At 37.8% G+C, this 16,271-nt stretch overlaps 1 protein-coding gene across 5 annotated transcripts in view; it reads right to left on the bottom strand.

Annotated features, from left to right (window-relative positions):
* Rttn (rotatin) overlaps positions 1-15,862 on the bottom strand; it is a 159,801-nt gene extending 143,939 nt beyond the window's left edge. For 2 of the 5 annotated variants that reach the window (XM_074069655.1, XM_074069654.1), the window contains exons 1-10: positions 15,586-15,862; positions 15,109-15,296; positions 13,913-14,090; positions 12,369-12,458; positions 10,458-10,548; positions 8,410-8,524; positions 7,214-7,364; positions 3,875-4,040; positions 2,580-2,761; positions 38-153 (exon numbers count right to left, since the gene is read on the bottom strand). In XM_074069655.1, the coding sequence (XP_073925756.1) occupies positions 38-153; positions 2,580-2,761; positions 3,875-4,040; positions 7,214-7,364; positions 8,410-8,524; positions 10,458-10,548; positions 12,369-12,458; positions 13,913-14,090; positions 15,109-15,296; positions 15,586-15,616 (1,308 nt within the window). In that variant the 5' untranslated portion in view covers positions 15,617-15,862. Of the gene's footprint in view, positions 1-37; positions 154-2,579; positions 2,762-3,874; positions 4,041-7,213; positions 7,365-8,409; positions 8,525-10,457; positions 10,549-12,368; positions 12,459-13,912; positions 14,091-15,108; positions 15,297-15,585 lie in introns of those variants that run through there. The other 3 variants (XM_074069656.1, XM_074069657.1, XM_074069658.1) reach the window with 3 other exon arrangements.
* Positions 15,863-16,271: the final 409 nt, after the last annotated feature.

Raw genomic sequence — 16,271 nt, 5'->3', positions numbered from 1 at the left:
CCATTATGTATTTCCCAAAGAAAACAATGATTCTCACCATATCTATAGCAAAAAGGCTGTTGTCATCCCAGATATCAGCTGAAATTGCTTCACCAATAAGGATCATATCCTCTGCAAGCAATTCCAGAAGTCTTATTATCATCTGTCTACTATCTAGGAATACAAATATCAGACAGGTAAGGGAAAAGAAAGTTACTTAATTTTCAAATAATCAGGTGAATTCTCAAGTTAGTCAGGTCCACAAATTCCCATTTTGCACTTTATAAAAATGTTTTCAGAACTATTGACAGAGATGAATAAGGAAGTCAAAATTCTTCCTACAACAAATCAAATGTGTTCATACTGGTAAAGATACTCAAGAAGAGAACAGCAACAGTCTAACTAAAAATACTATGAAATAGGTTAAAATAATTATTCCCCTTTAGAGACTACCCACGTTAGATACTATATGTGACAAAGCACCAAGCAAGTTTAGAAAATGCTTTCAATAACTTCTAGTTAGTAGCAGAAGGCTTAAGCTTTGTTATGATTAGTATTTCTCCATACGGGAGTGGCCTGGGAAGCTAAGCTCCAACTAGAGCAACTACTGGGATACATGTACACACTATCAACTGCTAAAGAAACTTCAAGAAATTCCATCTATACCCCATTAAACTCCAAAAGTATTCCAAACAAAACTGTACTGGCCAAGCATGATAGTCTGTATCAGTAATCCCAGCATTTGGTAGGCAGAAGCAGGATTGTGAATTGAAGGCCAGCCTGGCTAGATACAGAGACCCTATCTCAAAAAACAAACAAATAAACAAACAAAAAAAAAAAAGACAGAAAGGAAGGGAGGGAAGAGGGAAGAGAGAAGAGGGGAGAGGAGCGAGGGGAGAGGGAGGAAGGAAGGAAGGAAGGAAGGAAGGAAGGAAGGAAGGAAGGAAGGAAGGAATTGTGTAGTGTCCTTTCACCAGAGACAGAAATACCATGCCATAATTCTATATGAGGTAAACTTCCAAATAAGAATTTCCTTTCCCATATTCCAAAGGTTAATTTCTACTGAACAAAAATAAAACAAACTACTGAATCATAAGGATCTAAATTAACTTTTTCTTTAGAACAGCTGGGCAAGTTCTCTTGATATCTCTTACGATATTGAACAATTACAAATTATGCAATAATTTACCACAAAAGGGCAGGAGAACATTTAGAAATTTTTATGTACCAAGATACAGCTTTATAATTATCAACTGACTTTTTACAGCAAATTAAGAAAAGGTTAAATGAAAAATCATTAAGTCTAAAACTGTTCTTCCCAGTACATCAGGCAGATAAATACTTTATGATACTGAAGTTCAGATCTTCCTTCACTTCACATTACTTGTATGTGAATTCATATGCAGCGCTAACTCCTGGAAGCAGTTGTTCAGCAAGAAGTAAAGGCATAAGATTTTCCTCAGCAGAAAAAAAATTTTTGCTGGGGGTGGGGGGGTGGGAATGTCTCAAGTGATAGAGTACTTGCCTAGCAAGTGCAAGGCGCTGAGTCCAAACCCCAGTACCACCAATAACAATCATAATAATATTTTCAATACTTCCCAAATACATACCTTTATCTTACTTTCTTCCTCATAACTAGAGGCAAAAAATAACCACAACTCTTAAAAAACCATTAATGTGGGATGTATTTTTCTACTTTGTCAGAATATAGTAACAGGGGCAAAACTAACTTAACTTGTACTTATATCCTGACAAGCTTATAAACCACTAAAATGTACAGATTTAGAGAATAAAATCATTACTGCTTCTACAACTTTCTTTACCTTGAAAAGTGCTAAAGGGAATGGCTTTTGGGTTTAGAAGAACTTTAAATCAAGTCCCAGATCTTAGCTACCTAACTTTAGCTATATTTGTGAAATATTTCAAATCTTTTTCCTCATTTATAAAAGTGGCAATAAAAATACTAACCACCAATGCGGGAAGGGTAAAATGGATTGGTACAAGGAGTGCACATAAAACCAATATGATAACTGAATATAGTAGGGACTCATGCCTGTGTTTTATCAATAGACTCTAGTAGACTTTAGCCATATTGTTGCTGCCATTACCACTCTTCAGTAAAAGAACACCTAGCACATTTGAGCAAAAACATAACCCCAGAATATCTGTGAGCTTTTTGAAAGAAAATCAAATTACTATAAAGAACCTGCTTTGGGGGTTTTGTTAATATTTCATAGATTTTAAGAATGAATGGGAAGCGTGAGCAACTCAGAGTAAATCAAAACGTTTCTAAGGAGCAAAAGCAAAAGATTACCTCAGTTTACCTTCTCCAGCTTTATCCAGTTGTATGTTATTATAAGTGCTTACATTTAAAATAGCCATACAGGAGGAGAAGCCTATACCAATAAAACCCCTAAACGGAAGGGATACTCTGTCCGAATAACTCCATGGCATCCTTACTTAATTAAGTAGTAATAAAGACCTTACCAAATTCTTAGGAATTTACATCCCAAAAGATAAGTAAAAAATAGAAGAAAAAAAAGGAAAAAATATGAGACAAATATTGTGTATGAAAAAACAGAATTTCCAAAACAACGAACCTGTTTTTAACAGAGGAACTGCTGATTCCAGAATGGAGACACAGAACTGAGGAAGACTGAGCTGCTGAAATTGTAGCTCCAATGTGTCTTCAGTTTCCAGCTCAGGCAGATCTATGTGTCCTCCATCCAAAGGTGAATGGACAGATATCCTAGAGTTTACATGAGCACGGCTACTGCTTCCACTGTAGAGTAAATAACAGTAAGTGCCAACTGTGGAAGCAGTCCTCGGGCACATTCACTGCCTGCCTGCTGCCTTGCACATTAGAAACCTCATGTTGCTCACATCTATCTTGCTTCATGCAACAATTCTAGTCAGATCCATAAAAACTATGACAAACTCAGGGGGTTAAATTTCATAAAGAGGACTTAAAATTGTACATGAAGGGTGTGCTCAATAGTAGAGTACTTCCTAGCATGCACAAGGCTGTGGACTCGATCCCCAGCACCATAAAATAAAAACAAAAATTATACGTGAGACCAAAAATGCACTTATATTTCGATATTCAAACTGCTGGTCTTGAACCATGTCATCAACTCCTATAGCAGCAGTCAACATTAGCAGACAAACATTCACTTCTAAAAGAAAACAAGCACATTTACAGCAATGCTCTTATGTGATCAACTTGCAAAGACAAAAGTATAGGTTCCTAGGTTTTCTGTGATTTTCACCAAATGTTCTAATTAATCCAGTGTTAGCAACTAGAATCTTCCCAAAAAAATACCATGGGAAATGGATTACTGTATTTTATATATTCAGCATCATTATGATTTTTGAAAATCCATCCAGAAAAATGAGAAAAAAAATTTTAATGAAGAAAATATCCTCCAATCATTCCTTTACTAAACATATATACTCCTAAATTATGATTAGACTTACAAAAATGTGTTTTAAAATACCATCAAAATGTATCTATCATGTAAAGCCAGGCTTGGTAAACTAGTTCATATTCTACTCACAGCTGGTAAAAAACAACTTAGTATATCAGAATCATCTTGACATTCTAAGGAAACAAAGGAACAGAATGTGTACTTCTACGTGTAGAACATGAACTCACTGACAGGCTGCAAGCTTGTTTTGATGACACACACACACACACACACACACACACATACAGGATATGTTTGTATACTGACTGACTGCTGAGTTGCAATGTGATATGAAAAGTATAAAAGTCAGTGATTTAATACAAGGCCTACATGTTGGGTGATGTTTCCAAAAAAAGTGGAGAAAAACTATCTCCCTCTGACATTAAAGCACACACACGTTCACTAAGTTTTTCTGACTTCTCAGTCACCTGGAGGACATTGCATCCCAGTCCTGGCCGTCTCCTCTGGGTCGCTGCCCTGTGCGCCCAACCACTGAAGGCCGAGGGCTGCTGCTCCCTGGGGATGGATTCTGGGAATGATGAGTACCTCTTACTTCATGACAGTAAGACAAGGAAGAATTTTGCGAAATTGTATCTGGGAAAATAAATAAATAAAAGTATCTCTTAATAGAAATAGATTTCTGATTATAAAGTATGTGTCATTCTTCAAAAAAAAAAGAAATTAACAAAATTAACACAGTAGAAATGCTTCTGCACAGGTAGAAATAAAAGTAAAGATCAACCTTTGTGCAAATATGCACAAAGCACATTTAGGCTCTATGTAACTGACCTGACTATCCAGAACTTTCTAGCTAATGGCATTCACTAAGCAAAACAATACTTTATCACGCATTCGCCTGCTTTAAACTTGCTAAAACCCCTGCCTCAAGCCATATACAAAAAATGAAATCAAAATGGAACAAGGATATAAGAGCTAAAACCACAATTACAGAAAATTAATGTAATAGTCTTCATGACACTTAGTTAGCAATGGATTCTTACAAATGAAAGCAAAAGTACAAACCACCAAAGAAAACAGAGGAAAAATGGATTTCATCAAAATTAAAGTTTTTGGTACAGCAAAAGTATATTATAGAGAAAGTTTAAAGACAATATACAAAATGAAGAAAATGTTTGAAAATCATATATCAGAATAATAAATAACTCCTAAAACTCAAAAGAGACAAGTAACCCAATCGAAAAAGGGGCAGAGAAAAAGGCATTTTTCCACAGAAAAAAGACAGTTGAAGAAGCACATACAAAGGCAACATAGTCATTAAGTCATGCAGATCAAAGCCACACTGACCACACAGACTAGAATGGTGATGTAAAGAGAGGAAAAAAGAACAGGTTCTCGTAAGAACTTCACTACATGGGTGGGAGCTTCATAGCTGCTGGTGGAAATGTAAAACAGTGCAGCTGCTTGAAAACCAGTCCGGAGGGTCTTCAAAAAGTTAAAGAACTACCATATGATCCAGCAATTCCATTTCTAGGTTTAAGGTCGAAAGAGGTGACAAAAGGGACTCAGATGCTTGGGCCAACATTTACTGAAGCATCATTCACAGTAGCCAAAAGGAAGATACAATCCACATATATATCAAAAGATGAATGGATGAACAAAAATGTGTCATATTCATAAAATGGAACATTATTCAGTCATAAAAAGGAACAAAGTTCTAATTCATGCTCTAATGTGGATAAAGCTCGAAAATATAAAAAGCCAGACACACAGACACATATTGTATGATCTCACGTGTATGAGGTTCCCAGAACAGACAAATTTAGAGAGAAACTAGGTGAAAAGGTTATAGGAGGCTGGGAGGGGAAATGGGGCGTTACCACTTAATGTCACAGATTTTCTTTTACGGTAATGGAACAACACTGAGAGCAGAATTGCCACAGCATTGGACACTAGCCACAACTGAGAAAGGGAAGCTAGTGGAGGGGCCTTGCAAGTTAAGGTCTGAGTTCAAACCCTAGCAATGCATGAATAAGTAACAGTAATGCATTTACAAGCAACTTTTCAAAGAGCTTCGTGATCACTTTGCTTCAAAGAAAAGATACAATCTTCTCTAAGGTCTAATTCCCTCACTGGCTTCACGTTTCCCCTCGCCCCTGGCCTAGTGAACTCACTCTCACAGGCCTTCCTTCTGTTGCTAGGCACATCCCTCTCAGACCCACTTTGGCCTCTCACCTTTCTTCACATGGAGAATGCCTTGTCAGTCTTCAGGTCACCTCTTCTGAAAAGCTTTCCCTGACCATCCTATCTAAAGTAAGCTATGTTTCCCTGGTCATGTTCTGACATGACACCCTTTATTTCCTTAGAGTACTTCTCCCTATCAAAAAAAAAAAAAGAAAAAAACCTGATTGTTCATTTTCTTTCCTCAATTATCTAAAAATATAAGCTCATAAATAAGTACTAGGACTTTAACTGTTCCATGTCATACCTTCCAAGAGTCTAGAGAATCAGCTGGCCTATAGCTGGTGACAAGTAACTGTTTATTTCATGCATGAATAACTCTTCAGATAGCAACTATTTTTGTCATGATTAGAACTCTTTTTCTGCTGAAGTACGGGGTACCCAGAAACTCTCTGTTATCATTGACAAAATGCCATGCCTCAGGAATGTGAATGCATTAACCCCTATCCTCTAAATGTACAATAAAGTCAATGTAAAGCACGAATTTTCAAGCAGCATGGAAGAGTGAAACTCTCAACAAAATACAGGTTAACTGAAGCATGATGACAACTGGCTATAACTTAACACTCTACTTTTGAGGCACAAGCACACAGAGATCAAAGCTGCAGAGATTGCTTTGTCCAGGCCAACTGTCCATTAGGTGGCAGTTTTTCTCTGAAAACTGTGGCACTGCCATCACATAACACTCCAACGACATCACAAGTTGCACAATAATTGTTCATTGTGCTTCTTTTTGTAGTACTGGGGATTGAACAAGGAAAGTGCCCTATCACTTGAGCTATGCCCCAGCCCTTTTGGTTTTGTAATTTGTTTTTGAGATAGGGTCTCACCACTACCTTTGCCCAGGCTAGTCTTGAACTAGCAATGCTCCTGCCTTCCACTCCCAAGGAGCTAAAGTTACAGAAATGTGCCACCACACCTGGCTTATAAAAATATTTTGATAAAACACAAAACAGTTTTTTCAAAGCCAACAATTTAGTAATAAAATATATAATTTATTAAACTTCCCAAAGTCCAACATGAATAGCCATTTTCATAATCTTAGTCCCTAAGCTCCTGCAACACTGTATAAAGAATTCGTCTGGGGGAAAGGAAAACACTTCTCAGATGCCTCTTGTTAAGAAAAAAAAAAAGGATGTGAGGGTGTGCTGGCTGCGACATCTGTCACCCCGTTGATTGCCAGGGTTGATTCAGCTGATCTGGCTGGCTAGGCGGGTGTCCCCTTCCTCCCTCACCACCCCATGTGCATCCCTCCCAAAGTTGTGCACTCGGTCGAAGAGGACGACCATCCCTGGTAGAGGAGGACCATTCTTTGGTAAAGGGTATATGAGTAGCTGCACTCCCCTGCTAGAACCTCCAAACAAGCTCTCAAGAAAACAAAAAAAGAGCACAGGATCATGGTGGTCCTGTCACTGACTTCAGTTTCTATGTGAAGATTTGATTATGTTTAGGAGAGCGAGTTTATATTGTAAAAATGTATACAAAGTAAGACCTAAAGTAAGTATAATGGATAGTTCTCAGAAGAATCTGCAAACATACCAGCAGCTAATGAGTAAATGAATACAAACCTTTTTTATTGGAGAAAAAATCTGGATCTCGGTGAAAGTTAAGTCTGTTTCTTAAGTACATGCATAGCTGCTGCAAGCAGGACACTGACTGTAATGCCAGGCGATGCCTTCCATCTCCTTCAAAGGCCAGTTTCAACAGAGACAAAAGACTCTGAAACAAAGGCAGTAAAAATGGTTAAGGGAACACAGTGCTCAAGTCAAGAGAAGGATGTGGAACTTAAGGATAAGTAAGTAATCACAGGAAATAAATTGTGAGATACTGACAAAACATGAGAAATAAATATGAGCAAAAATCACTTAGCTAAATGCAAAAAGGTCAAATAAAATAATAAAATTTAAATAAGCCAGATATGATGGTGTATATCCCTATCCCAACTACTTAGGAGGCTGAGGCTGGAGGATCACTTGAGCTCATAAATTCGAGAGCAGCTAGGGAAACAGCAAGACCTCCATCTTTGGGCGGTGGGGGGGGGGGGGGCGGCGCGGGGGTTTAACATAGAATAGTCAGCGTTTCTGACTCTATTAGGTAAGATTCTGAGAGAAGACAGGAATTATGAAATTATTCCCCATTCAGGACATTACATTACAAAGATTTTTCAAAAACCCTTTTCATCTTAAACATCCAAATGCTTTTACCACGTTTTGGTAATTAACAGTTTTTCTCTACTATCATTTGCCAGCTGTGATAGCATGTATAAATAGTTGCCATTCACTGCAGTCCTGTTTTTGGCCCTGTTAAGTGTGGAGTGAGAATCCTGCAGCATTACTCTACGATGTGGATGTCACATCCTGGAGCTCTCTCTCTACCTGAGAAGCAACAGATCGGACTACACAAAAGGAAAACATCCATCAATACTGCTCACTACTAATGTATACATCCAGCATCTAGCATTGTGCCTTAAACATACAAGACACTTAGAAAGGATAATAAGTAAGGTTATTGCTGCCCAACCTTAATTTCCAAAGTTAATTCTCCCCTTTAGGGAGATAGCAGTTACCAAAAGAGACTTCCTACCTATTGGAAGAAATGCAACTATCCAAATAATTTAGAGAATCAGTAGGTTAAATAGCAAAATGTTTCATTTTTTTAAGTGTTAATACAAACTTCCTTTCCAAGGACTCCTGTTCCACAAAAATTGTTTTACTGAAAAATGTTCTCTATTTCAAAACCTAAAACAATTATAGAACGTACTAACCTGAACAATTTTTGGCCTCTGAAGAAAAATCTCAGCAGGAAAATCTTGCATTATAACATCCTTCAAAAGTTCACAAGTGTTCCAGATCAAAGTGTAGTTACTACTTCTCAAAGAGCTACAAAATATAGTATTCACTTTAAACAACAGGACTCAGTTAACCCATCCTTCAGATCTCAGGTGAGACATCACATCTTTTCTTTGCTCAATAAACAGCTTTGAGGAGGTGCTTCTTCTATATGCCTACATTTTGTGACATAATTGTTTGTTGATTTTATATCCCCACTAGACCATCCTCCAGAGCAGAAACTACATCATATTAACCACTATACTCAGAGACTATCATAATGCTACAAAATGAGATCAATAAGGTCAAAATCTGCTAAATAAATTAAGAAATAATAGAAAAATAGCAGCAAGAATAGACACAATTTCTAGGAATTGGATTCCCTACTTTAGGTGAATCAGGATCTGACTACCCTCTTATTCTATATTGATAACACCCCTTCAGCTTCTGCTTATCAAAAATATAGCACTATTCACCTCTATCTCAAGAAACCAATCCCTTTTCTCAGCCTCAGTCTAGTCTACCATCCAAAGGTTGACACTAGAAACTGTCTCCATCTCTTCCTAAGACTGTCAGAACTGATAGATAAACCATCCTCTGCCCTTACCCAGGTGTACTCTACCTCTTGAATACTGTATCCCAAAAGAATGGACTGAAACCTTAGAAGTGCCATCATCAAAACCAGTTTAGAGGGCTGGAGGCATGGACCAAGAGTTAAAGTACCTGCTTCACAAACATGAAGCCCTGAGTTAAAACCCCAGCACCAGTAAAAAAAAAAATTACACTATCCATCTGTATCTGGCCCTATACTCTAGCAAGTTTGTCTATATTTTCCAGATTCACACCCAAAAAAGGCACACAATACATTTTTACATTCAATGAAAGTGAATCCACCAACTGAATGTAGACATTAAAAACACTCTATAGCCAGGCTCTAGGAGCTCACACCTGTAATTCTAGCTACTTGAGAGGCTGACATCAGTTTGAAGCCAGCCCAGACAAAAAATCTGGGAGAACACACAACAGAAAAATGCTGAACACACATTTGTCATCCCAGAGATGTCAAGAAGCATAAAATAAGATGAATGCAGTCCAAGCTGTCCTGGTCAAAAAGTAAGACCTTATCTCCAAAATAACCATAGCAAAACCAGGCTGGAGGTATGGCTCAAGTGGCAGACCGCCTGCCCAGCAAGTGCAAAGCCCTAAAGTTTAAACCCCAATACCAGGAAAAAGAAAAAAAACCTCTCCAAATTTCTCCAGCCGCCTACTTTTAAAGAATAACAATGAGCCGGACTCTGGTGACTCACAACTGTAATCCTAGCTACTCAGGAAGCAGAGATTAGGAAGATCACATTTCGAAGCCAGTCTGGACAAATAGTTAGTAAAACCCATCACAAAAAAGGGCTGTTGGAGTGGTTCAAGGGGTAGGCCCTGAGTTCAAACCCCAGTACAACAACAAAAAAAAGGGTAACAACAAACGAATTAATATCTATTACCTAAGATTAGTACTTGTCCTCAACCTTCTAAACATGAGGGCTGGAGGCATGGCTCAGAAGGTAGAGTGCCTTCCTAGCAAGCATGGGTCCCTGAATTCAAATCCCAGTAGAGGCCCCCCCCCAAAAAATCAACATGGTAAATTTTTCTCCTAATGAAGCCCATAGAATGCAATTACGTTTAATTTTTGCATTTATTTTCAAGGACATAGGCAATGGCCAACAAAGAATCTGGCCAGTAAATAATAACTTACATTATGAAGGACTATATAAGATTCCAGCCATACAAAGGAAACCAAATGTACAGACTGATTAAAAACAAATAGGAAATTTTCTGGCTTGCTTTTTAAAACAGTGAAAAACATTTAAATAAACCTATTACTTCTTTTCACACAGCTCAGTATCTTTTCCAGATGAAAACGTACAGCAATAACTATCAGACTTAACAGTTAGAAACAACAAAAATAACTGAAATACGTCAAGCACTGTACCTTTCATTAGAGGAGAGAACATGTCTGTCTGTTGTGGTCAGGGCAAGCCAAGGAAATGTAGAAAACTTCAAACACTTCACACTCTGATTTACTGTTTAATAGAAAAACAAAACTTAAGATGTCAAAGAATAAAGTGATGACAGATGCACAATATTACGAGTAAAGCCTCACTTTTATAAAAAGCCTCAAAATAAAAGCTACATCTTACAGCAACCAAAAATATTTCAAATGAGGTGGACAGCTGCAAACTTGTCCTCTTCCAGGATAAATAATAAAGTTCTATTTTCATAATTTAAGCAGAAGTCATTAAAATAAGGATTAGAAGAAGAGCACTAAACCCAAACTAATACTGAACGGCATTTAAAGTTTCCATTAAATTCTCTATTTTACCTTATAGCTAACAAAACTTCAAACTTGAATCTAACATAAAAGGCAATGACATTTGTAGAAAATTGTTACTTGCAGAAAATTAAAATGATATAAACATAACCATATGCTTTATATAATCACGTTCGAATATGCTGCTGGTGTTAAATGCTTAAATCTTTATGAGGATGACTTGAAGACCTCAAGGTTAGAGATCAAGCATCAGTGCTCAAACAAGATTTAAAAGAATCTGAGAGGTGGTGGAGTGACTCAAGCAATAGAACACCTGCCTAGGCTGCCTAGTCTGCCTAGTAAGCATAAAAGCCTGAGTTCAAACTCCAGTGCCACTAAAAAATAAATAAATAAACCTGAGAAAACTATCCCCATTCAAATTATTTTTAATTGCTCTTAGAGTTTACAAGTTAAGGTTGCAATACTGAGAAAGAACATCTACATAAAATAAACTTTTGCAAGTATGCAAATACTATTTCTGTCAAATGGTTTGAAAAGAATATGGAATTGTTAAATGCAGATACCAAAATTATTAAATTCCAAAATTTCTCCAGTAAGAAAACATATTTTAACAGCTTTATAAGCTTTCTTATGCTGTTATCCAACCTATAAATTTCCAGGAAAACTTGTTAATAACAAAGTGCTTCCAAACTGAGTTTATTTGAATACTTCACATCATAGATACTCTCTTAAAGACATACATCCGTTTTATCTCAACTACGCAAGCAATAAAATGTTAGGTACAGCTAACTTACCCACTTCCTATGTTACCTAGGACACAGCTTTTAACCTTTCTAAACTTCAGGGTACCTAATGATATTCACTAAGGACTCCTCATCCCTTCAAAGAACATACAGTGCCTATATGCACTGTTTAAGACATTAGGGCTATCAGTGTTCATAGTTCAAGATGTAATGACAAACAAGAAGTAAATGACTACAAAATTGAAAAGCATGGAATGTCTTAGGAAGAAAAGTAAACACAGAAAGTGATCACTTGCTAGAATCATCAGGAAGGTCTCTTTAAAATGGTAGCATGTGGGTACAGACCAGACACATATAGTCAGACATACAAAGACCTGGAGATGAGATTCCAGGGAAACAACTTCAAATCAGAACTTTCTAATCCTTATCCAAATGGATGTTAAAAAAAAAAAAAAAACTACGATGATCCTCACTCTCTTGCCAGAGTAATGAGATAAACAGTACCATTTCGTGAGTTGGAGAATAAATGAGATGACCTATCAGGTATTATCAGGTACAGTAAACAGCACTATGCTTAACAAGAATTCATGTTCAATAGATACTACACACTAATAACATTACTATCACCTATCTACATATTTGCTCAAGTAGTTAGAATAACATAACACTTTACCATTTAGGCTCTATATCCTAAACTAAAATTTGAAACATTTAGTTCAGTGCTGAAACATTCAAGTTCAACCATAATATGTCTTCATGGCAATGAGGAAGAGTACACTGATTTCTCATTAACCAGCTCAACAGGGTTTACTTCCCTATGTATACATACCCACTGTTCGTGGAGGCACTTCCATCTGCTGAAAATTACTTTTGTCTTGGGGAAAATATCCTGTTAAGATTTCAGGTTGTTGGGATAATTCTGAAAAGGGAAAAAAATATATACATGTGTATATATACACACAACACACACATATATGACTATTAATTCATTTGCTAAAAATGAAAATTTTTTAAAATAGTAATGTTTTCTTTTAAATATCTTTTTTTTTTTGCAGTACTGGAACTTGAACTCAGGTCCTTCGCTTTGAGCCCTATTTTTGTGAAGGGTTTTTTCAAGATAGGGTCTCACAAAGTATTTGCCCAGGCTGGCTTTGAACCGTGATCCTCCTGATCTCTGCCTCCTGAGTAGCTAGGATTATAGGTGTGAGCCACCAGCACCTGGCTTAAATATCTTAATCATTTTTAAAACTGAAAAATCAGTCTAGCTTTTTTCTCTGAACAGTCTGTCTCTCTCTTTTACTGTTAGGAAAATAAAATTATTTATTAGAATGAAAATAACCACAATGTATATGAAGAGTTGGCTACAAAGTATATAAGGTCTGTTCACCTAAGATTCTTAGTCTAAATTCCTCTTCTGTTCTACTCCAATTATATAGTTCTGAACATTTCAGTTTTCATGAATACCTTTAACAAAAAAGCTGTCAAAACCAGGAATGGGATAGGGTTGTAGCTCAGTGGTAAAGTGCTTGCCTAGCATGCATTGGCCCTGGGATGGATCCCCAGCATGACCAAAAAAAAGAAATTCCCTGTCACATGTGAGATTACATATCAGTTGTAATGAGAATGAGGAAAAAGCTAAAACTAAATTTTCAAATTTTTTGAAACTTTCATGTCGATAGTTCATCTTCATATAGATCTAAAAATTATCCCTAGACCACTCCTCTACTTTTACCTATAAGCAATCAGACTGAAAAAATATAATTTAAGATGGCAGAGTAGCTCAGTCCTATTCCTCACAATAATTCTATGAGATGTGTTCTTTCTTATTGTCCCAATTTTCAAATAAGAAGACTAAAGCTTAGAGAGGAGCCAAGGTCACACAACTAAGGGCAGAACTGGGACTTAAACCCATGTCTCTGATTTTTAATTACATTACATTTTTAATTACACTGTGCATTACAACCTACTAAATACTTGCATTAAAATCATAAGCTAGGGCACATATCATTATATACCAATATGAATATAAAGGTCCAAAAATGCAATTATAAAGCACTAAAACAGTGATGGACATATAATAATTAGTGCTTAGTAAGAATGTGTTGGTATTGTCAAAGAAATAATCCATCACTCTAGTCTTACAAAACAAAGGCACTGGCATCTTTTTGGCCAGACCATAAAAGGAAGACAGGAGAAAAAAGGTCAAAGGTGTAAGTTAGCACAAGAAAAATAAGTTTGGGGAGTATGAGAAGAAACTTTTTTCTAATCTAATATTCCTTTCCCTAATCTAATATTCTTTCCCCTAAAATTTACCATTAGAATCAATATACGTGTATTTTAACAGATTCCATTAAGCTGGTTGCAAAGAGTTACCAGTTTGATTGACTTGATAAGAGACACAAGACGGTACAGGAACTTCTGAAGGAAGAACAAAAAGTCCATCCAGAATGCCATCAATTTCCGCCTGTAGATTTGGCTCCACATTAGACCGAAGCTTAGACAAGAACTCTACTGCTCCAAGGTCAATCAAGTGCTGAACTGCTGGGGGATACTAAAAGAAGAGGAGTCTTTTTTTCCCAAATTTTTAATTAGCATATATTAATTGTACAAAACAACAGGTCTCACAATGACATTTTCATACACATAATGCACTTTAATCATATTCAAACCCTCCCTAGTCCCCAGCCTTATCCCCCCACTTCTTCCTTCCAACTGATCCCCTTCCAAAGAAGAGGACGGTCTTAAGAATAGTTACAAATACCAAAATCAAAATCCCAACTTTACCTTACAGCAATCAAAACATAAAAACTACTTTAGTATATCAGATTTTCCTTCTGAAAAGTATACTCTGCACTGTTGCTCCCTACAGCAAAAAGCTTTCAAGAACAGAACACAACACAAAACACTTGATAATGCTTATGAGAGGAGACAAAATCTGCACACTAGAAATGCACACCACTAATCGCTGCTCTTTTATTTATTAAATAGACTGTTTTTCTCCACTGACACCTTCATTAGCCTCTCCTACTTTGGAAGCCAAAATTAGAATTAGAATCCCCTATGAAGGTACAGTGATCTAAAGCTTTGAAAGGATTAAATCATATTTTGACATTTGACCCCCAACAACTAATTGCTCGAGGTAAGCATAGGAACATAAATTAAAAAAAAAAAACAAGATAAAGGAAAGCAGTTTAGCACACGTACTATTTATTAAACATGTCCCATCTCTTTATTTTTGAATGTGTTCTGTTTAACACAGACACATCTAATTTTTAACACGTAAATATCAGAAAACAAGACAATACGGGGTGACAAATATCAACCTACAAAGATGATTCTAGAAGTCAGAACCTACCAGAACTCAGTGGTAGTTCTGTTCTACTTTACAGCCCAGTATAGACAATGCAATTCAACACCACAAAAAGAAAGAGATAAGCAATATACACCCTGCTGAATTCAACATCTATTTTCAAAATTCTTTTCAACCCGTTATTTGCCTTTCAATAAATGTCACCATGAGATGGCTAACACACACTTGTCTAATTATTCTCGTTTCAAGATGACGTTACCTTAGCCAATCTGCTCAACAGGTTCAGAACCTCTTCTTTCATGGGAACAGACGGGAAAGTGAACCATTCCAGCAGATGGAGGAAGAGCAGCCTCTCCTGAATGAGGTCGGCATAGCAGATTAAACCGTGCTCCACCTTGCACAGAATACTTCTGAGGGCGCGTTCCCTGATCTCAGCCAGCTGGTGACCTGTCAGGACGTTCAGCAAAAAGCTCTCTTTTAGTTCCCATTTCCAAGACGTGCCCATACAGGCTTTATCCTAAAACTTAGTGATTTACTCTGGGGGCGGGGAGGAAGTAAAAAACAATTACTTCGGGAGCAGGCCACTGGCACACTGGGGACACGAAGTACAAGAGTCCCTGGGGCAGTGACACGGGGACAAAAGAGGGAGCCGCCACGGGAGACCTGGCTGCGGAAATGTGGTACGACCCTGCCATGACAGCGGAGCGCCTGGGGCGAGGGGAGCTCAGATTGTTACCGAGTTTCCGGATGAGTGCGGCCAGAACCATCTCGTCCCCCCAATCTGCCGCCACCGGAGAATTAAACTGCCGCGCCACAGCGCCCTGCCACAATTAATGTCCTCCGGAAACTCAGCTGATGGGACAGTAGGTTCCGGTGCGCTTGAGCTAACCATCCGACAAGAAAAGGGAATGCTATGCAGTGTTCTCAGTTCCTGCGTCGTCAAACTTGCAGTCTTTCGATATTCACTACTACGCAGAAGTGTCCCCGTTGTAAGAAGTGGAATGAAGACACAACCCGCTTTGACCGCAGTGCACTTCGGGAGTTGTAGTTTTGGATCACTCGTGCTCCGAACACCGAGTTCCGGACACGCCCCTTCACTCTCTCGGCTGGAGTTCCGGCTTCCAAGCGCGGGCTGGGAAGCGGGAGCTGAAACCCTGGCAGAAGCCCAACCCACCTGGCGCTGCCCCTCCCCCGATGAAGGATTGGCTTAGAAACCTGCCAATCAGAATGCTCGGATTCCTGACCTTTACAATTTAGAATGGCTTATGTTTCGTTCTACGCGCATCTCCTCTCCCGCCACCCAACTCGCCGATTATTAAATGACACTTGAACAGTGAAATAGTTGTTTGAAGTCATGTAGGGTCCCACAGTTCCTAAATTCAGGTATAAATGAGCACGCCACAAAAGGGGAGGGGAGGCGAG

Source organism: Castor canadensis, chromosome 4, assembly GCF_047511655.1.
Source record: "Castor canadensis chromosome 4, mCasCan1.hap1v2, whole genome shotgun sequence".
NCBI classification, from domain to species: domain Eukaryota; kingdom Metazoa; phylum Chordata; class Mammalia; order Rodentia; family Castoridae; genus Castor; species Castor canadensis.
This window is presented reverse-complemented; position numbering and strand designations above follow the sequence as displayed.